The sequence below is a fragment of the Cucumis sativus genome, chromosome 5 (genome assembly GCF_000004075.3).
Source record: "Cucumis sativus cultivar 9930 chromosome 5, Cucumber_9930_V3, whole genome shotgun sequence".
In the NCBI taxonomy this organism is placed as follows: domain Eukaryota; kingdom Viridiplantae; phylum Streptophyta; class Magnoliopsida; order Cucurbitales; family Cucurbitaceae; genus Cucumis; species Cucumis sativus.
Window position 1 is genome coordinate 30,269,038 of NC_026659.2, and position 22,555 is coordinate 30,291,592.

General features: G+C 30.7%; 3 protein-coding genes across 5 annotated transcripts; 2 read left to right on the forward strand and 1 right to left on the reverse strand.

Annotated features, from left to right (window-relative positions):
* Nucleotides 1-4,528: 4,528 nt before the first annotated feature.
* On the forward strand, nt 4,529-8,226 carry LOC101220588 (KH domain-containing protein HEN4). The gene is made up of 8 exons (XM_011657696.2): nt 4,529-4,682; nt 5,188-5,792; nt 5,902-6,330; nt 6,412-6,669; nt 6,775-7,041; nt 7,233-7,327; nt 7,426-7,493; nt 7,691-8,226. The coding sequence occupies exons 2-7, from the start codon at nt 5,214-5,216 to the stop codon at nt 7,469-7,471; spliced, it is 1,674 nt and encodes a 557-aa protein (XP_011655998.1). The 5' UTR covers nt 4,529-4,682; nt 5,188-5,213; the 3' UTR covers nt 7,472-7,493; nt 7,691-8,226.
* A 1,812-nt stretch (nt 8,227-10,038) lies between these two features.
* Nucleotides 10,039-13,753, forward strand: LOC101220826 (casparian strip membrane protein 1). Of its 2 annotated transcripts, XM_031886441.1 has the most exons (4): nt 10,039-10,783; nt 11,826-12,266; nt 12,351-12,474; nt 13,326-13,753. In XM_031886441.1, exons 2-4 carry the CDS (start codon nt 12,049-12,051, stop codon nt 13,542-13,544), a joined length of 561 nt encoding a protein of 186 aa, XP_031742301.1. In that variant the 5' UTR covers nt 10,039-10,783; nt 11,826-12,048; the 3' UTR covers nt 13,545-13,753. The 2 variants fall into 2 exon arrangements, with proteins under 2 accessions (XP_031742301.1, XP_004141446.1); XM_004141398.3 differs by lacking the exon at nt 10,039-10,783 and having other exon boundaries at nt 11,754-12,266.
* LOC101211751 (pentatricopeptide repeat-containing protein At5g15300) lies at nt 13,469-16,003 on the reverse strand. 2 transcript variants are annotated; one of them, XM_031886440.1, is made up of 2 exons: nt 14,319-16,003; nt 13,469-13,605 (listed from the first exon to the last, which is right to left on the reverse strand). In XM_031886440.1, the coding sequence occupies exons 1-2, from the start codon at nt 15,858-15,860 to the stop codon at nt 13,561-13,563; spliced, it is 1,587 nt and encodes a 528-aa protein (XP_031742300.1). In that variant the 5' UTR covers nt 15,861-16,003; the 3' UTR covers nt 13,469-13,560. The 2 variants fall into 2 exon arrangements, with proteins under 2 accessions (XP_031742300.1, XP_004141574.1); XM_004141526.3 differs by lacking the exon at nt 13,469-13,605 and having other exon boundaries at nt 13,904-16,002.
* Between the last annotated feature and the right edge of the window lie 6,552 nt (nt 16,004-22,555).

The window sequence follows — 22,555 nt, forward strand, 5'->3', positions numbered from 1 at the left end:
TATTCACAACTTGTAAATGCACAAGGATCTAATATGAATATATATATTTGAAAAAAAGCATACTACAAAGACAGACTATGAGAGAAATTAAAAGATGGATTGGACACCCAACCAACAAAAGAATCACCACATTCCAAAAATGAAGACAAATAATTCAAAATTTCACAATATAAGCTATTATGAACTAATTCTTGAATCAAAATGAATTTGAAAAGGGCTGAAAAAAGAAAAGAAAAGAAAAAATAGTGACAACTAAATATGCTCTCATTAAATTGGGAGTTTGTAGAGGTTTCTCAACCACTTGCATTCATTTATTTCTTTCAAAATTATTATTTTTTCTTAAAATTAGTATTTAAGCTATTACTTTTTTTAAAAAAATTAATCATCATCATTATATTAAATATGTTCCCAAAAGTCAAACAATTGTATAATTTGTAGCTTAGTGTAAATGAAAGTATTTGTCTTCATTTTAAACCTTAGTATAAATTTAAAATGGATAGAATAAATAGATTTTGTTAACAATCAACCAAAATATCACATCATAAATATTATTTTACAATAACGTCAAATATTTTTCTAATTTATATTTTTTAACACAATTATTTTATAGATAACTTATAGCTTTTTTATATAAAAATTCGTGGATTGTCATATCGAACCTTCCACCTTTAAAATAAAAAATCAAGGCCAATTAACAAACACTAAGTTAAGTTGTTGATCATTTTAACTACGTAATATGTACTTAGATAAATATTTGAGAGAGTTGAAATTAAGAAGTTAGAATATGAAAGTTAATGTCTGTTTGGTGTTATAATTTATTTTTGTAACTGATGAGTATATATCTTTGTCTTTGCTTTGCCTTTTCCCTTATTGTATATGTAACATTTGAGAAAAGACATGAAGATATGTGTTTGAAGATGATCTGTTTCACTAAAGATATTCCCCCTCTATAAATGTATACCTTCGATTTTATAATGACAATAATCATGATTGATGATGTCATAAATTTGGTGTCAAACATAAATTTGAACCAATGTCATATAAAATGGAGAAACTCGCACCGGTGTGGTGCTTGATCATTGAAACTTAAGTCTCAATGGACACCTTGATGGGTTAGTCTCCATACTTAATTAGTTAAACAAGTATATGGTTAGATGGTCGACCATATATATATACGGGTCGGTCTTCATGCTTAGCCAAATAAGTCTATAGCTAGATTTGGGGTTTGAATGATGAATAAATGCATGACTAGATACATTAAGGACTTTATTGGTAATCTTATGGGTCGGTCTTCATACTTAGCTAAATAAATGTATGGCTAGATGGTTGGGGGTCTCCATACTTAGTTAAAAAGTCTATGGTTGGATAATAAGCCGACCTTGTGAGTTAGTCTCTATACTTAGCTAAATATGCATTCACTTTTTCTCGTGCAACAATTTTGTATTATTATTGTTATATATACATACATGTCTTTTAATTACATTGAACTAACCATAGACAACACAATATTTATTCTATAAATTAACCTTTTAACTGCAGGTATTGATTTGAAAGATAATTGAAGAAAATTTATAATTTAACTATATATGACGGGACAAAAGTTACTCCATTCTTCCAAAAATGCATTTGAAAAGTGATAACATGAGTATATAAAAAGATAATTAAAAAAGAACTCACTCTTAATTATTCTTAATCGAGTTTGCATTTCAACTTTTTAAGAAAATTCATATTTCCAATTCCTTCACCATTATCATTAACGATGGTGAGGTTTCGTATGAAAAATCAAGGGTTAGAACGGGTGAAGAGAGGATATTATTATTATTATTTACTTATTTTTCAAATTTGCATCATAGCCATATTAGTTAAACAATCAATTGATGTATTAATATACGACTAAATTCAACTATTTTCATCCACCACAGCTTAAGTTTAAATTCCACTTTTTCAATTTGTATTAAAATTTTAAATTTGGAGAATTTATTGTGATATCCAAACGTGAATAACAAAAATAAAATTTTCAGTTAGGATTAAAACCCATGTCTAGCCGTAGTAATATAAAAAGGTTAGTTTGAGGGAAATGTTGGGTCATGGAAAGACTAGAATTATGATAAAACTAGTTTTATGATAAAGAGGTCTTTGGAGGAAGAGTTATGTGGATAGTGTTATAATAAAATGTGTTCGGAGAGGGTTATTTAGGTAGTGTTGTGAAAGTTTTTTTTTCTTCTTATTATTATTATCTTTTTATCAAGTTCATATTATAAATCCAATACACAAAGTACATAATTTTTGTTGACCAAATCGTCCTACATTGTCTTAAACAAATTGACTTAATTTCTCTAACGATAACATTCATATTCAACATTATTTGAGTAGTTATTACGTTTCATTGCATTTCCAATTTTTTTATGTGTTGCACGCTCCGTAAAGCGAAGAAGAGTTATGTAAGAAGTGTTATGAAATATATATTTTTATATTTTTTTAAAATTCGTATTCTAAATTTAATACACACATTTCATATATTTAATTTATTAACTATTTTTGTAAAACAATTTTCATAAATTTCTTTATCTGTGACTTCCATTTTCAACCGTTTTTATGTAGTTATTATGAGCAAATAAATTATTAACTTTTCTTTTAAATTCATATTCTAACTCTCATGTACAAATTTTGTATATTCAATTTACCAAATTATACTAATTTTCATAAAACAAATTATTGTTTTTCTTTTTAAACATAAAATATTCTAAACTTTCTTCTTACCTAAGTATTCTTTCTTTTTTTTCGTTTTTCATTTTTAAAGAGGAGGATTGTTGTTCCATAGGGCAAAAAAAATGGTAAAAAAAGTTAGGATTTTTGCAAAAATAGCAAAAAAAAAATGATAATAAAGCTCATATCACAACATTTTCTAAATTAAATTTGCAAAAGTGGAAAATTTAAAACGATGACTATTTGATAGCCTTATGATTACTGTCTGATAGCCATTCGATAGTCTTATGATTACCGTCGGATAGCCGTATGATATCACTAATTTTGTCATATTCGCAATATGCAAAAAGTTGTTGTCATAAACAATTTTTTTCTAAATATTTTTTTATTTGATGCAATTTTCCAAAAAATTATAATGAATTAATGGAAAATATAAAAATTAAGAAGAAGAAAGAGAACAAAAAAGTGCATTTAAAAAAAGTATGAGCATAATTTGGTAAAAATTTTAGATTCAAAATGTAATTCAAATAAATCTTAAATAGAATCTCGTCAATAGTATAGTATGTGGTTTATAATAGTTTATGTTTGGAGTACATATTATTATTATAATTTGAGCTATTATAATTTATGTTTGAGAAAGTGAGTAATAATAAAATGAGAGAGTGAAGAACACTGACAGATAACAGAGATGATGTGAGGAATAGTGAAAGCACCGAAATGAGAGAGTGATGAATAATAAAAGAAGGGAGTGAGGAATAAAAAAAAAAAAAAAGTAGAATAGTCGTAATCTCTAGAAGGGACTGTGATATTCGTTCTGCAAACATAATTAGTCAACTCAAGTACATTATAATTTGAGGGCCAAATGGCTCCATACTAATAACCATGGACCAAACTGACCCAAAGTATTTGGTAAGGAAATATTAAATTTTTTTAATTTTATATATAATAATTAAAATAAATTGCCTTTGTAATTTTTTAATATAAATTCTGTTTTTTTAAATAATTCTTTAAGTCTTGCTAAATTTCAAATTCTGTCTGATTCTAAACATTTTTATGAGTTTTATAAGAAATTTTATAAGTGGGGTATAATTTACGCTTCTTTAGAAAAAAATATTCATGAAAAAAAATTGAAGATTGAATATTTGGAATTGGAAACGAAAATAATCAAATTAAAATTGAATGTTCAACTTAAGGAGGAAACATATTTTTAAGAGTGAAAATTAAGATATTTAATATATTTATATATATATATATATATAAAATAAAAAGGTTTATTAATAAAGATATAACCGAATTAAAATTAAAAAAGTGAATTTAATAAGAAAAACTCAAAATTGGAAACTTAGATATATATATATATATATATATATATATATATATATATATATATATTAGGAAGAAAAAGAATAAATAAGTTGTTAGTAAGAAAATAATCAAATTAAAATTAAAAAGCTAAGGTTAATTTAATAAAAAAAGATGTGAACGTGGAAACTAATTTAATTATCAAACATATTTAATATAAATAAATAAATAAAAAAGGTGGGATAACAATTTATGGAAGGACTTTGTCTATGACTTTTAGGCTAATTTACGAATTTACGAATTTACGATCCTTATTCTGGTTATATTTTCTCTCTATCATGTTTATAAAAAAAAAATCAGTTTTACATTTATAATTTAAATATGGAATTAGATTCAAATTTAATATGTTTTATTAATTGAAAACTGAAGATATTGCTATTAGACGTGAGAAAAAGAAAAAAAAAAGAAAAAAGAAAAAAGAAAAAAGAAAAAAGAAAAATGAGAATATATAAATATTTGGTGGCAAAAAGTGTAATTTGGGGAAAGTAAATGGAGAGGGGAAGGTCAAAACCCTAGACTCCGGCATAGAAGAATCAACCATTCTTTCCTAAAACTCTCCCATTTCCCACTCTTCGCTCTTCGCTTCTCCGATTCCCATCCTCCATCTCCCACAGGTTTCTTCACCATCCTCTTTACCTTCTAACTCTCCTCACTCTGATTTCTACGTTTTTCTTCCTTTTTTCTCTTTCTCTTACGCTTCCGATTGTTTCATCTCTTCTTTCCTCAATTTCTCGATCCTTCTCCGATTTTCACCTATTCATCATCGTCTTTCTGTTTTTCCACCCAACTCATAGCGTTGACGTCTCGAGATCTATTTTTGTTTTTCTTCAACCCTTGTTTCACTTGCTTACTTTTTCTTTTTCTTTCCTTCTTTTCCGCTATCTTCGCAATATCACTGCTCAGGAACAAAGTTTCTTCTTCCTGACGAAAGAAAGCCAATTCCTTTTCATCTTTTTCTTGTTATTGGCCTGAAGCTTGAGTTTCTTCACATTCTAACTGAGCAAACGTGTTATGTTGTAGTAGTTTATATGTGCTAATTACGATTTAGCTAGGATATGCTATGGCTGTTTGATTTGCTCATAACTTTAATGTTTTTTTTTTTTTTTCATGTGGAGACAGATATAACCAACCAGTTTCATAAGTTCATGGCTGGGCAGAGGAATAGTTATGGTAAACGAAATCATTCTCAGTCTGATTATTCTGAAAATGGGGGCAACAAACGAAGAAGTCATGGTGAGGACCGGGACCAGTTTGTCATAGATTCAGAAGATACTGTTTACCGGTATTTGTGCCCTGTTAAAAAGATTGGAAGTGTTATTGGAAGGGGAGGAGAGATTGTGAAGCAGTTAAGGATTGATACTAAATCAAAGATTAGGATTGGAGAAACAGTGCCTGGATCAGATGAGCGTGTCATAACGATCTATAGCGCAAGCAACGAGACTAATTCTTTGGAAGAAAGTAGTGACTATGTTTCTCCAGCTCAGGAGGCTTTGTTCAAAATCCACGATAGAGTTGTGGCTGACGACTATATGGATGAGGATTCTGAAGGAGGAGGTCACCAGGTTACAGCTAGACTTCTTGTACCCTCCGATCAAATTGGTTGTATTATTGGAAAAGGTGGACAGATTGTCCAGAATATTCGCACTGAGACTGGGGCACAGGTCCGCATTCTTAAGGATGATCATTTACCACGTTGTGCTTTGAGTTCTGATGAACTTGTGCAAGTAAGTGAATGAATTTTATCTAATGATTTTGCGTAGTCTTCCATAAATTCTTTTCAAAGTGCATGCTTTTGTTTCCTTGATAGCCTTTTAAAGTGGTTATGTTTTCCAGATATCTGGTGAACCCTTGATTGTGAAGAAAGCCTTGTACCAGATTGCATCACGTTTGCATGACAATCCATCACGATCTCAGCATCTACTTGCTTCTGCCATACCGGGTGTATATTCTTCTGGTGGTTCACTTATGGCTCCTACACATGGTGCCCCGATTATGGGATTGGCCCCATTGGTCAGTCCGTATGGAGGTTATAAAGGTGACAGTGGCAATTGGTCCAGGTCTTTATATTCAGCTCCAAGGGAAGATTTATCTTCAAAAGAGTTTTCTCTTCGACTGATATGTCCAACTGAAAATATTGGGGGTGTCATTGGAAAAGGTGGAGCAATAATCAATCAGATTAGACAGGAGACCAAGGCTGCCATAAAAGTTGATAGTTCAGCTACTGAAGGAGATGATTGTTTGATAAATATTTCATCAAAGGAGGTTTGATCTAATCTTTTATAGCTTTGTCTTTTGTTGGCTGTCAGTAATAGTTCTAACTGTTTTATTCATTTACTGTTTCAGTTCTTTGAAGACTCATATTCTCCCACGCTGGAAGCTGCATTGCGCTTGCAACCAAGATGCAGTGAGAAAGTAGAAAGAGATTCTGGGATTATTTCATTCACAACCCGTCTGCTTGTGCCTACCTCACGAATTGGTTGCTTAATTGGTAAAGGTGGAGCTATCATTACAGAGTTGAGAAGGCTCACCAAGGCTAATATTCGAATACTATCGAAGGAAAATCTCCCCAAGGTTGCCTTGGAAGATGATGAAATGGTGCAGGTGATTGTTAATTAATTTATTTTTATTTTCATGTCATGATGAACTTTCTTGAATTTCATATTGCTTGTGTTGTTGTGGGATTAATTTGGTGGTTTTTGTGATTAGATATCTGGGGATCTTGATGTTGCCAAGGAGGCTCTTGTACATATAGTGACCAGGCTTAGAGCCAACCTTTTTGATAGAGAAGGCGCTCTCTCAGCTGTTCTGCCTGTTCTGCCGTATCTTCCTCTGTCAGCTGATGGTTCAGATAGTCTTAGTTATGATGGTAGAGAAGGTAAAAGACATGGGCGTGGACATTCATATTCAAGTGGTTATGGGGGTTTCAATGATTTGGCTGGTGGTGATGGTTATGGAAGCTACAGTGGCTCACAGGTACATATTTTAACCCTGACTTGTCTGATTATAGCAATGGGGACAGTGGTTCCTTCTGTTTTTAGAGGCTAAAATGCCAAATAAGATTTTCAAGCTATTCCGCCTATGCACTTTTAATTGAAGACAATTTTATTTTTTGCCTTAATAATTAGCTTGTTCTTTGTAACTGAAGCCAACCTTTTCCTCTGTAGATTGGTGGTGGTGGTAGCGGCGGTGGCGGCGGCGGCGGCGGTGGTGCTTATGGAGCCTATGGAAATTTTTCTGTTGGACGTAGTGGTAGTTCAGGGTAAATGCATCTCTTCATCTCCATTAATGGTGTTAATCATGAAAGCAGGAATAATGATTTTGATTGACTTTGTATCTGTTGGTTTTTTTTTTGTCTAGGGTTTCTGGACATGGCAGCGTTTCTCGGAGGAGAAACTATTCCTAGATATGGCTTCCATTAGCTACAGGTATGCTATTCCCTTCTCCCCTTGGGGCAGGATTAAAGAGAGAAAATACGGAGAAAAGATAACTTTACCTTTTTAGAACATTCGCCAACTCACCGCTGACAATTGATAGTTTGATGAAATAAAGCTATCCGGACTCCCTATGGTCAAAATTCTGATACAGTTATTTTCCCCTTGCCTTTTCCTTCCCATCAAAACAGCTGAGATTTATGAAGCCTGAGGGCCAGCCTACTGCCTAAACCTGAAGACCAGATGAACCAGAGTTTGACATATTCATTGCCCACCTTGATGCTACCTTTAGAAGAACCATGCCTGAAGATCCTGTTGACTCTTAATTTTAACTTGTCCACATACCAAGATGACCATGCACAAACTCTTCAGCTCCTTAAGAGAACCTACTAGATGAAATGCCTTGGCTTTTTTTGTTGTTTTTCCTGCTCAAAGATTGAACTATGAAACCATGTTGACTTCCGCATTGGACACTTGTGGAGTTTCGTTTTGTGTGCTTTACTGCTATAAGATTTGATTAGAGTTTGTGATGTCCTTGAAACTCTGCTTTGTGTTTTTTTCCCCTTTTATACCCTCGAGTGCACCCTCTTTCTGCATCATCTCCTAAATTGTGCAGGGATTGAATGTCAAGTTCTACTCTCTTGCACCCAATAGTCAATTCGTTTTTATGGCGATACAATGCCCCCTTCAAACTTCCAAATTTCTATAAAAGAATAAGATTCTCTCATCAAGTCTTATTAGAAGCTGTCTTTCTTGGTCAATACTTTGGGATGGTGCGTACAGGTGCCTTTGGATTAGTGGGTGCGTAGCTTTTGGTTTAGTGGGTTATCGAAAAAGGAAATATAAAAACCTGGTAGTTTTATGGTATAACCAGCCAGAGAAAAGAAGGAAAGGACGCCCATTTTGTTTTCTAATTCTTCAAGCTCTATACCTAGTAAACACACCGAAATCAGAAATAATTCGTGCTCAAGGATGCATACTGTTTTATTTTATCCATTACGTGTAGAAGCAATATTATGGCAAGCAATACTTGACAAGGCAAAGTTAAGGTCAGTTTTGAAAATGCATTGCTTTGCTTATTGTTGGTCAGTCTAGTGTGTATTTTATAGGAATCGTCTATGATGTCTTTCAATATTTTTTGTTGTTTCATAGCATGATTTACAGCATTTTTTCTTCAAAGGACTTTTTCTGTTAACATAGCTTCGAGGTCAAGCAGAAACATGCGTGCCAAGTTATTGGTAAAAAAAAAAAAAACCCTTCCTCTATGCAAGGATTTAACTTAATCTGACCCTGGGACATGGTCTATGCTATAAGCCTCTAGTTCTTGCTTGGGAACCTTTGATAGTTGGAAGTATTGCGATGCTCGTGGCAGATTCGCGCTATAATTAGTATTAGTTGTGGCTGAATGCAGAGTTTTACACTCATATGGACCTTGGAAGGTTTTATTGGCTTCTAGGAATTGGAAGGTTAGATTAAAATGTACGTAATCTAAAATGTACGTACAAAGTATTAATGTGTTTGGAAATGATATGAAGAGCTGTCTTCAAATCAAATAGCTTTTCATCTTGGGAGTTGGGACCTTATAACCCGGTCTTACCTACCGTCGATTCGATGATTAGTTCGACGATGATGGCTAGAATGAGCAAGCGCAAGCTTTGGACGAGAATGGTTGGATTGAATACTCAACTAAAATGGGGAGTTTTTTGTATTTTTCTTTCTCAATTTTATAGATTTTATTATTAGAACCCAATTTAATGATTAAAATTGTGTTATCATCCCTAATGTGTATTTGGCCGTTAAATATTTGGTGGTTTTCCTTTTAACATTTATCAAATGGTTTCTGCCTAATAGTATTTGGTGTGTTAAATTTATTTCTTTTAGTTTATTTTTTCAATTGAAGATTCGATATATTTCATTTAAATTTTGGTGTTTTTTGGACTTTTCATCGTTGAGGTGATTGTGATGTTGACACGATTCCTCTAATTGAAGTAATGGAGAAATAATAATGATCGAAATCTTACTAACTTTAATTTGTAAAATGCTTTTTTTGAAATTTATTCGTTTCGATTTAGTGATAAAAAATGAACAAATAAAAATGATGGGTAGGAATGTATGATTTTGCCTTCTAAATCAAATATATGGTTCGACTCTCATCATAAATCTTGGAATGAAAATTTCATGTTTTGTTGTGCAAGGATTAAGATATCAACTCAATAACGAAACTTTAATTTTACAAATGTATCCATAAAATATTTTTAAAATTTACAAAAATATGAATTTATATAGGTTAATAATTGAGTGTTTCTATAAGAATTAAGTTACAAACATGGTTAATAGTATTTTTATTCTATTTACCTAAATATCATGAAATATCGTTTTCTATGTGCATTTAAAAAAGATATTGAAAATATTTAGTCAAATAAAAAAAAATATATAAAAATGATTAAAAATAGCTAATTTAACTAAATACATACAATTACTATTATAAAATATAGTCACTAAATGTGTTTTATTTAATATTTGTTGTTAAATTAGATTAATTAGTGTTCATTTTCTTGTAATCAAGGATTAGAATATTCATGAATATGTCAATATATCATAAATCTAACGGTTCAATATCAGGATTAAATATTCATAGGTATATTTAATATCTTTTTTATATGCTCCAATGCTTCTTTCTCTCTTTCTTTTTCTTTTTTTTTTCTTTTTGGTGAAAAGGAACGTGTCAAGCACACGATCTTATCATGAACGTATATATATATGTATATATATATATATATATAAGTGGAATGGTTTTGGATGATATAGTCAACTTCCCTCAATTTTGCTTTGTGATATCTTTTTTTATTTTCTTCATACCAAATTCCAACTGCCCACATAACCAAACTCCAAATTCATTTCCATATTGGGTCTTCCTTAGGTTTTGCCAGAGGATTTGGTAACCTCTAACCATAGCTTAATATAGGCTGTATCACAAAATGAAACCTTTTTTCATTACTTTAGACTGTGCATCCGACTAAAAAAAATGAGTTATTATAATTCTAGTTATTATACTTAACTTTGTAATGGTTTGTGTTTGATGTGACTTTGAAACAATAATTCCATAAGCAAAGACATGGTACTCTTTGACTTCAAAGATAACCCCACTTTTATTGATTAGTAAGTGATAGTTGTCAGGTTCGTAGAATGGCCAAGGAAACCAACTGAATCCACTTTCGTGACATGATCGAAGTTCGATCCACTACTTTGAGGAAAGAGATGAGACGATCTACCCATCTTCATAGGTAAATGAACTATGGGTATTGAAGGGTGCTTCCTAGGGTTGGACTACGTTAGCGCTCAAATTGATCTAAAAAATGACCAATGCTATTCTAAAAATTGACTAAGTTTTGGTCAGTGTCAAAAGTCCTCAAAATTCATATTTAATTAGTAAATGAGTTCATTTATACGAATGTTTTATCTTTATTATTTTAGTTTGAATTATAATAGCCTATGTTTGGTACGTAAACTATTTTAGCTTAATAAAGAAACAATAAATTAAACATTGTAGTAAAAAATAAAAACAAAAAAAAGATGAATGCAAAATAGTAAAAATAGAAGCAAATGGATGATTTTAAAGTAGTGTTTATTATAGTTAATCAAAGATTTTAAAATAGTATTTATAGTCTTAACTAATCCATTTATCAATTTCATACCACAAAATAAGGAAAATAAAAACTCTAATAAATAATGCAGTTTCAAACATAGGATATATGATCACATATCGAACATGTATAGTATATATGTGCCTATGTGAGCGATAACAAAATTAGTTCATGCATATACTGGATCCATCAAGAAATCATTAAAATGCAATTTATGTAAATCTTAGTTCAAGATTAGAAGAGATTCAAGAGAACGTTTAGTGAAGATCATATAATAATTTTGTTTGCAATTGTAAAGTAACTACTCTTACAAAATGTAAGAAAACACCTTACTTGAATGTTTAGTGAAGATCATATAATAATTTTGAAAAACAAATTTGAAAAATGGAGTCCTAATGCAAATGTAAATTATACATCAAGGATGCAATTTGTTTAACACAACCATACATAATGTGTTGTAATAAATATGCTTTGCCTACATAAACAAGAAAAATTACATTTAGAACGTAAAATAGTTTAACTACACAAACCAACCTAATGTTGTCTTTAATTTCAAAAAGTACCATACCCCTGATAACTTTTTTTCTTTTCTTTTCTTTTTTTTTTTTTTTGAAGAAAACTTAAACTATAATATCTTAAAAATTATTTTAAAACTACTCTATTTTTATTTTATTTTATTCAGAGTATATCATCTAGGAAGTTCCCCCTGTCTTTGGAGTGGAGTTGTTATGCTCTCTTGTGGGTTTTTCAGCCACTAAATTTCACCAAAACAACAATGCATAGCTTTTGCATTGCATATTAATAGCTCCATGGTGCACACTGTCTAGCCATGCACATTAAGCTTTCCAAAGAAAACCACTTCTCAAACCTTCATAATCCAAACAACATCTAACCCTTCAAGAAAGATGAAGGCTGTTGCCAGCGACTCGAGTGAGCTAAAGAGTTCCAAACTCAAACCAGGGGTGAACCGTGGTTTATCGATATTCGATTTTATCCTAAGGTTGGCTGCCATTGTTGGAGCATTAGGAAGTGCAATAGCTATGGGAACAACCACCCAGACTCTTCCATTCGCCACACAGTTTATTCAGTTTAGAGCTGAGTATAATGATCTTCCTATGTTTACGTATGTCATAATCACAAGCATTTGATTTATAATTCAAACTAACTCCTCATGAATTTTACTAACCTCTTTTGATTGTTTGAGCAGCTTCTTTGTTGTAGCCTGCGCCATTGTAAGTGGCTACTTGGTTCTATCTCTGCCTCTTTCTATATTCCACATCTTGAGGAGCAGAGCACGCGCGACAAGAGTTGTGCTGGTATTCTTAGACGCGGTATACATGAAGTTTAACCATTTTTCATCTACGAAGCATACATATAGATACAAATATGAGATATAGATATAGATATAATAAAATACGGTGATACGTTAATTTCTAAAAAACTAGGATATGGCCATACATATAAGTTTAGGTACGTTTTTTTATAAAAGAAAATTTGGGACATGCGTATATTAAACATGAAGATACTTAATTCAATCCACTTAAAAGCGTAAAATGTCAATTTGATTATAATAATACAATACAAACGGTAGGATCAGAGACATTTTGAAATAGAATGAATAGTCAATGAAACACAATAGAAAAGGTTGGTAGCACACTAAGGTCAAATCAATCAAAGAAAAAGAAGATTAGAGGAAAATGTATGAAAATAAACAAATAACTTCTTCATTGAATTATTAAAGATATTTAATCAAGTGAATTTTTTTGTGTGACTTTGTGAGGGACTCGGGCGTGAAGATGGAGATTACATGATTTTAGGATTTGGTTTTTTCTTTTTACTTTTCTCCTAGTTTTGGTTTAGGTAGCGAGGTTTTTAAATAAGCTACTAAGTTCTAGAAAGGGACACACGTATTTGATATTAAAAAATTAATAATAAATATGTCAAATTGCACATCAAACAAGGATCTAAGAAGTCTCAGGAAGTATTGGTATATGATAAGTACCCAATATTGATTCTCTACCTCGCATGAAGTATTTGTATGTCAATGTCAATAACTTCAAAAAAAAAAAAAAAACCATCAATCGAGTAAAAACATGCAAATAAATTTTGTCAGTGATTAAAACAAAGAAAGAAAAGTTGACCAAGTTCGCTTACTTGTGTTTTTTTGTGCAATTGTGAAAAGGGAATGATGGCTCTTTTGACATCTGGGGCTTCTGCAGCGGCAGCCATTGTGTACTTAGCACACAAAGGAAATGGCAAGACAAATTGGCTAGCTATCTGCCAGCAATTTAACTCGTTCTGCGAGCGAACCTCTGGCTCTTTGATCGGATCTTTTGTAGCAATTGTTCTACTTATGATTATGATTTTCCTGTCTGGTGCAGCACTGTCTCGTCGCCATTGAAAGTAGTATCTCATCATCACAACCTTGCAAGTTTATGAGAACTACATCTGGGTCTTTTAATCTGCAAATCATAGTTCATATATGAATTTGAGTGTGAAAAAATCTCTAGAGGTCCAACTTGTCTTTGTGTGGATGATGTATTTTTATTTCTACCGAGTGAATGTAAGAATGAGCTTCAGTTTGTAATGAGAACCGTATGAATACTATAACATCTCCGGGTCAGCCAAACAACACAGATTTCAACACAAGAACCAGATAAAAAAAACGTTCCCATTTAAGTAAAAAAATTGTTGCATATAAAGGAAGCTTTTTTTTGTTTTTGTTTTTTAAGTTTTTGAAGAATAACTGAAGAAGGTACGTAGGACAACTTGTGGAGCCTAAAATTTAAATAATCTATAGTTGTTTGAATAAAAACAACCATTCTAACCCCCAATTTGGGGATTCCATCAGGAAACATAGCAATAGAAAGCACAAGAATCCTCCACAACGAAGGCTTCAACTTTGTGTTCAAGAATTAGACTTGAAGACGAATCTTTTCACATACAGTCTAGAAATCATGGTCCACACTCACGCTTTCAACCACAGCTGGATCTGTGTGCTTGTTTCTGTGGCCATAGCCAAATAGGAAAAGATCCTAAAACATTGTAAAACCTTGTAGAGATGAAGCAGTAGAACATATAACAGGGATCAACTGCCTTCTACAAAGTTGGGCTTTGAGTCAAACAAGAAATGCATTAAGAAGCTGTTATCTGAGTCAATCAGGCTATGTCCTACCTTCTTTTTCACCCCACCATCATCCATCAACTTCCGCACTTTCTGGACTCCATCCCACTCACCTTGTGATGCATATATGTTAGAAAGGAGTACATAATCCCCACTTTCATCTTTCCTCATTTTGAGTAATTGCTCATTTGCACGCCTTCCCAATTCTACATCTCCATGAACTCTACAGGCCCCAAGTAGTGTTCTCCAAATGATGGCATTAGGTTCAATCTCCATCGTGTCTATAAAATCAAATGCTTCAATCAATAGCCCGGCACGCCCCAATATGTCTACCATACATCCGTAATGCTTGATATTGGGCTCAATTTTGAACACGTTTTTCATAAGATTGAAGTACATTCTCCCTTCTCGTACTTTCCCAGCATGGCTACAAGCAACCAACACGGCAACAAAAGTGATTTCATTTGGCTTCATTTTCAACCTGAGCATCTCCTGAAATAGATTTATTGACTCCTCAGCATGTCCATGAAGAGCCAAACCTCCTATTATTGAATTCCATGAGGAGGTATCTTTTTTTCTCATCCCTTGAAAAACTTCCAAAGCATTCCCAATGCTTCCACACTTGGCATACATGTCTATAAGTGCATTGCTAAGAAGAACACTTAAATCTCCACAACACATGTCGAAAATGGAACGATGTATCTTCTTTCCAATTTCCAAATCTCCCAAATCAGCAGAAGCAGATAAGATACTCAACATCGTTACATCATCCGGCCTTTGTCCCAAATCTCTCATTGCATCAAACATCTCCAATGCTTCCTTGTTCAATCTAGAAAGCACATATCCTGCAATCATCGCGTTCCAAGTCACAACATCTTTCTTCGGAACTTCATCAAACAGTTTCCTAGCCTTCTCCATCTCCCCATGCTTCGCATATGCCGTAATCATCACATTCCACGAGACCAAGTCTTTCATGGGCATTTCGTCAAACAACTGTCGTGCAACGTCCAATTTCCCTCTTCTTGCATAGCCTGCTGTCAAAGCTGACCAAGGCACAACTTCCCTTTTGGCAGAAGCGTCAAACAATGCTCTTGCAGTAGCTAAATCGCCACAATTAGCATGGAAATAAATAAGAGTATTCCTTACAAATGTATTGGATTGAAATCCAGACTTCAAAACCTTCCCGTGAATTCCAAATCCCAACTTAACCCATGAAAGCTTAGTGCAGGCCTTGAGAACAAAGGAGAAGGTAAATTTATCAGGCCTAACCCCACGATTTTCCATCTGGGTATAAAGAGAAACAGCAGTTGCAGGCTTCAAGGTCTGAGCCGAACCCCTGATCATGGTGTTCCACATGAAGATATCCGGTTGAGAAATTTGAGCGAACAATTGGTGGGCATAATCCATTGTCCCAGAAACAACAATTGCACTAACAAAAATGAGTTCTCTGAGTACAGAAGTGGTTGAATTAAGGCCATTGACGATCAGAAAGGCATGAAGTTGCTTCAAAGAACGAAAGTTGGTGCATTTCTGCCATAAACTAGACTGTTGAAAGCGGTTGAAGCTATTGTCATTTGTTCTCTTTCGAATCATCAAAAAAGAGTGCTTTGAAACAAGAAAATAACAAAATTAAGACTTAGATTTTGGGTTTCATGCAGCCACAAATTTTACTTCCTACAACTTTCACTTCAAGATTTATTACAAACAAATGCTCTCCACTCATATGGTTCAATTAATTCTTGTTTTGAAAGAAAACTAAATTTCACTTACATATATAATCTATTTTTATTTAAGTTTACAAAAACATTTTTTCTTATATTAGAGTATAACTAAATTGATATCTAATAAATATATTAATTAGTTAGTTTTAGTTTTAATTATAAATTATACAACTTTCAAATATTTAAAATTATAATTATAGTAGACTCTTAATTATTTATTAGACTGTGAAACCATATTAACTACAAAATATTACTTCATAATAAAATCCTAATAGCATTTGCATATACAAGTTGGGACCTTACATTTTGGTTGATGAGAAATTATTCAAACCAAAATGTTATTATTTTATTTTAAATAGGATTCTTACACCCCTTGGAAAGCAATGTGAAAGCTTTCTTATGTATTCATACTTTGAGTCTAAGAAGCACGCACACTTTAGTTTAGACAGCGTGTTCATGTCCAACACAATAAATTTATTAGACATGCATAAAACACTTATTGACTAGACTAAAAAGACATGTATATGACAATAATAATAACTTTAAAAATGAATATTTTAGTAAATTTCTTTTTTGTTTTTGAAGATCCATAAAATTCTTGAAAGAAAAGGAAGAATATGGTCAAATATAATCCTCCCAAAGAAAGAAAGAACATTAAATTGATGAAAATGGAGAATGAACTAAGAAATGTAAACAAAATAGAGTTGGGAGGGAGGAGAAGAGGAAGAAGAGAGAACAAAAGAGATTAATTAATGTTTAAGAAAAACGGTATTGAGTTATAGTTTAATTAATTAAATTTTCGATAATACGTTTAAGAGTTTGTATGATTTTGATGTATTTTCTGATTGTAGTTATAGTCAACTAATTCAATTTATGTTTCACTTAATTTAATATACCATGAATAAAAATAATTTAGTTTTAGTTCATAATTATCAAAAGAGTACTTTATATTTGAATCAATTATAATTGATTACTCGTTTTAACTATTAAATTAGAAAAAAAAAATTAATTAATCAAACTAATATAAACTAAATAAAATCAAAATAATAAACATGAAATTTCAAAATGGTATAGAATTGACTTAGCTTTGCAGCAAATTAAAAAGTACTCCACACTCTTAATTATAATTGGCTATCCATTTTAGCTATGAAATAAATTTGATTGAAAAATATAAATAATATAAAAAAAAGCATAAAAAGAAAACAAAAAAAAAGAGGGAAAAGAAGTAAAACGTGTTTGCAAATAAATTAATTAAAGAAAAGGAAACTAAAACAAAGAAGAGAACTTGTTTTTCATCTAAACAATGCCAACTTCCCATCAACCCATGAACATACAATCACAAAGCCGAAATCGTTGAAAATCAGTAGTGACGATGTATATTACAAACAATAAAATAACGTCTTAAAACTTCGTTTCTCTGTCATTCGTCATTTTCTGCAAAATCGCTGTTTGAAAACCTTCTCTTCTTCTCCAATCTACAATATTTAACTATAAGAAGGGGAAAATAAAATTTTTGCAAAGAGTTTGAATTTTAATTTAAAAAGGTCCACGTCAGAAAATATATTATAAAGCTTATTAATTTAGTATTTGCAATAATTTCAACCAACTCCCCAAATTTAATCCCCCAAGCTCTTCTTGTTGGGCCAAAAAGAAAAGGTCAGTCCACTAATGTAAATGGTTGTAGAGTGGTTTGGAAAAGCCCATGGGCTGGGACAATCCAAGCCTAGTGAGGCGAAGCCCACAAAACCAACCAATAAAAGACACACGTAGCTATTAATCTCATTCATAATTTGACACTATAGATTAATTTATTATTTATTTATCTCATAGACTCCACCTAGTTTCTTAATTTCTATTTTAGTGACCTCAGGGTAGTATGGAAATTTTTCTATATTATCGTCGTACTTAAAAAAGAAAATCGTGATAATCTATGAAATATATGAATGATTTCGATTCCTAGCAACATCTATTTTTTTACGAGCAAAACTACATATAACTCTCACCCATGCTTCTAAATTCTACTGAATAGATTTATCGAGGTCTGTCACTTGTAATTTTGAATTATTTGTTGTTAGATTTGTTTTTCTTGAGATATTAAATTATTATTTGAGTTTATTTTTGTTACCGGAGGATTTTATGATTTTAGGGAGTTGATTATTAAAAAATGTATTTTAATCCAATTTTTAATTGCAGATACATTTCCAATTTATGGGTTGACAAAATTAACTATATAATAGAAATATCATTAAGCCAAATTTAGCCTAGAAAAACTTCTATATTAAATTTTGTTATCTCTAACACTATCACCTCATTTATTTGACATAAATTTATTATGAAATGTTTTCTTCCACGTCCCATAAACGTTTTTTTTTCTTTAATCAAGTAATTATATTATTTAATTAAAAATATACAATAACGTGTAAAATCAGATAGAGTTGTTTTCAAATATAATAAAATGAACCAAAATATTTATAAAATAGAGTAAAATTTTGGAATCTATATCAACGATATAAGGTGATAGATTGTTATTCAACGAATTTGATATATAATTAGGTGTGGAGTGTTCCCAAGCAATCAAATCATATGAGATGTATGCATATGATTTCTAATGAAGAATTTATTCATAAAGTTGAAAGGTCAAACTACGTGGGAGTTACGTTGGTCAATCCGAGCATTTATAAGATACCCGTTATCATTTCAATTATCGATAATTCGATTCTTTTCAACGCATGCCATTGTTAAACTAAAAAGCCTATTCCATTTCTAACTTTTTTATTAAGTTGCAAGATATATGAATAAGGATATGTGAACACATACGTCATTTGAAAAAGAACTTTGTTGACGAGGGAATGTTAGGATCGATATATTGTTAAAGATATATACGCAAGTTGATTATTGAATTGAATAGGGTTGGACTAAATGAAATTAAAATGGGTAATATATGACTTCTTCTTACAAGTATACTATTTGTGTGGGCATGCGTAGATATTCTTAATTATGTCAACTTATAGATAAACGATGTACGGTACATTTTAATTTCATTAGCATGTATTTACTTTCTTTTAAGAATGTCTGTAGAATCAAACTCTATTTTTCATTTTAATTCTTTTTCATTATTATCCTGTAATTGAAACATACAAAATAACAGGCTAAGTTTTAAAAAAATAATAATAATAAAACATATTTGCATGTGATGTTTATTAAAGTCGTGTGAGAAGAGAAAAGAATTAAGAAGTTCATAATAAAATTTAATTAGTTTACAAATCAAGAGAAGATTTCATGAAATATCCATATAATCTTTTGGAAAGAGACATTTAAAGAAAAAATATTTTTTTCAAATGCTTTCTAATACTTCCTCTCAATTAATCATTTCCAAATCGTGTTTTGAGTGTAACTCAAGTTATTCAAATATTTACTTTACAAAGTATATCACAGCTTATATTTTGTCTGCTATCACAACTCATTCAATTCAAATCATTATAATTATACTTATAATATAGTATGAAAAATTGTTTAAATAGAAAAAAAAAACTATTTACCCTTCCCAAAAACATTAAATGCAATTGATTTTGTGTTTTTAATAGTTTTTTCTATAAAAAAAATCAACTCATCAACTCATTATCTGATAATGATGATAATTGCAAGAATATAAATTATTTATAAAATATACAAAATGTATGAACTTCTCTAAAATCTATTAAACTTTCTTGTAAATAGTTTTAATTTTTTTATGGACGACAATTTGTCAAAAATAACAAAAGAATAAAATAAAAAATAAAAATAATAGGTTTTCGTAATTAGATAGCCTTCACTTGGTGGTTTCTTTTGCTCCAAATCTAAGATCTTTTGTAATTATGATACAACCTTCTATTACTTTCAATTAGAAGACTTTTCTCTAGTCTCTTCCTAAACTTACCTATTTTTGTTGTTGTATTGAATCATATGTATTATGTTATCTTTGTTTTGGTAATGAAGCTTCTTCTATTGAGCTTGGAAATTAGGATATGCTTAAGGATGTCTTATAAATGTAGTGACCTTCTTGAGATATTTCAGTCCACTTGCTAAATCTTCTTCTATTTTTAATGTTAGAAGATTATTAAAAAAAACTAATAATATAAACATTGTTATATTAAAAAAATGATGTTAATGGGCAAATGAAACCTTGAGGTACATGATGCAAAATATTCTAACATTTAGCATGAATAATTAATAATATCATTCCTAAGCTCAACATTTAATTACAATAACATGCCTTCACTCAAGCTCATTACTTTCAGGAAAGACATTTTTTCCTCATCTTCCCAAGTTGAAATTTCAACTCCTTGGTGTGGGGATGACTAATTCACTCTCTCTTTTTTTAAAATGGGTTTAAGAGAGAAAGTTATTGTTGATTAAATTAAATATCATCTCAATAATTATTATTATATAATATGGTATAACATAATAAAAATTCCATCTATCTTATCGTGCCCTCTCTTTTGAGTTCATCGTTTTTATCATATCACAAATTTCTTTTATAAGATCTTGAATATCCGTTTAAACTTTATAGACTTTGATACAATACATAAACAAAAAAGGATACAACAAAACAGAACGTATTTTAGTTTCCAACCTTTACTATAATATTCTTAATTCTTAAATACTACGAATACTAAAATCGATTCTGCGGACTTTATACATAGGAAATAAACCTAAACTAAATAAATAGATGATGCAATACAATAATTCATAATCTAATTAAACATAGTCGTCAAGAATTACCAAAGTGACGAAATTTTGGATTGAAGAAAGCACTTCCTATATATGAGAGAAAGCAGCTGTCATCCATGATGGATGTTCTTACTTTAATTGTGTAAATTTTTTTTCTTTATACTAAAAGAATATATTTAATTATATCTTAGCCAAATTGTTAATAAAAGTAAATGAATAAATAGTCACAAAAGACTGCCTTAATAGTTAATAGTCTAATGCGAATATTCTATATGATGTTGTTTAATAACTATTAAGGGTATATTCCTTTTTTATGACGTAATATTTATGCCTATAGCTACAAAATAATTAATTATCAGGTTGGTATTACTTTCTTTTTCTCAATAATATAAAATAATACAATCATAATCAAAGCCAACATAGTTAATTTCCACCGAATCAAAATCAAATTCCCCTGCATGAAATTAAATAAACAATAGGCTACCAACTTGGCAGTGACTAAGCGTTACACTTGGACCAATATCATAACCCTTTTATTTACATTATCCCAATGCAACTGTTGATTCGTTGACTTTAAAATATCATATGAAATTACATTATTTAATGGCAACAAACTATACTTTTTCCTTCCTATGTTTTATAATATAAAGTTTTTACCCGATTATTAATATAATTTTCTTGTCTTATTATTGGATATTAAGGTATACTAATGTTTAATGTTTTCTTTTTCCTATTCATTTTTGTCTACTTCCATTTAGACCATGACAAGATTTGAGTGGTGGGGTTGGAATTTTGTAGTGAAGCTTCTTTATTCAACTGTTTAATAATTAAGATTTGTGCTATCTAATGAGGGTTTAATTATTTGATTGAAACTTTTAGTTGTTATGGTTTCCAAAAGTCCAACATAATCTAATTAAAGTGTTAAATAGCTTATGATCAAACCGGCCAGTTCCTAATCCAATAATAATATGTTTTTTTCTTTCCTTTTGTTATAAGTTTGATCGGGTAATATATATGTTATGGAGTATTCTAATGAAAATTACTGGATTTAGTGGCTGCGTCCAAGTTTTATTGGTTTTTTTTTCTTTTTGTATTTTTAATATGTATTTATGTACAATCAAAACTTTGAATGGTGATAAATGAGTAATTAAATTTGGCTTAGATGGAATGATAAATATTTGGACTTAAATATATCATAACTTTTAGACTCTCTAAACCACGTGAAGTTTTCTTTGTTTCAAATAATAAATTAGGTATGGATAATATGAAAAAATTATTTTAAATAACAAAATCTTTAAAATTGTTTATTTGCAAATAGTAGTCTAGCAAATTTTATTGTAGCCCACTGTAAATAGGTTAGTATTTTGCAATAATTTTTATATTTTTTGATTTATTTTATTATATTTAAAGTTTTAGATAGTCGATACAAATAAAAAATTATTTATTTTTTTAAAATGAGTGTATGTTATTATACATAAATTTGGACCTGAGGGCATAATTATCGAGTTTGTGTGAGTCTACAAATTAAAGGGTTAAATAAAAGAAAGAAGGAAACTCAAGTAAAAAATCACACCCCTATGATCTAACTGCGCATGAGGAAGAGCCGAGGTAGGTCGAAAGTAACATGCTCAACCTCGCGTTCAATGAATGGGTCATATCCCTAAGGTGTTCTGAACACATTTAGGCAGAAAAGAAAAGGGGAAAAGACCTTCAGGATCTTGGCCTTTGCCGGGGTCTGATTTTCTTATGCCAACATCTAAATGTCATGGGTGAAGAATTTTCTTCAATCCTAATATAATTTTAGAAGTAAATTAGTAATTTAGTTTTATTTCCAAAGAATCTTGACAGAATAATATA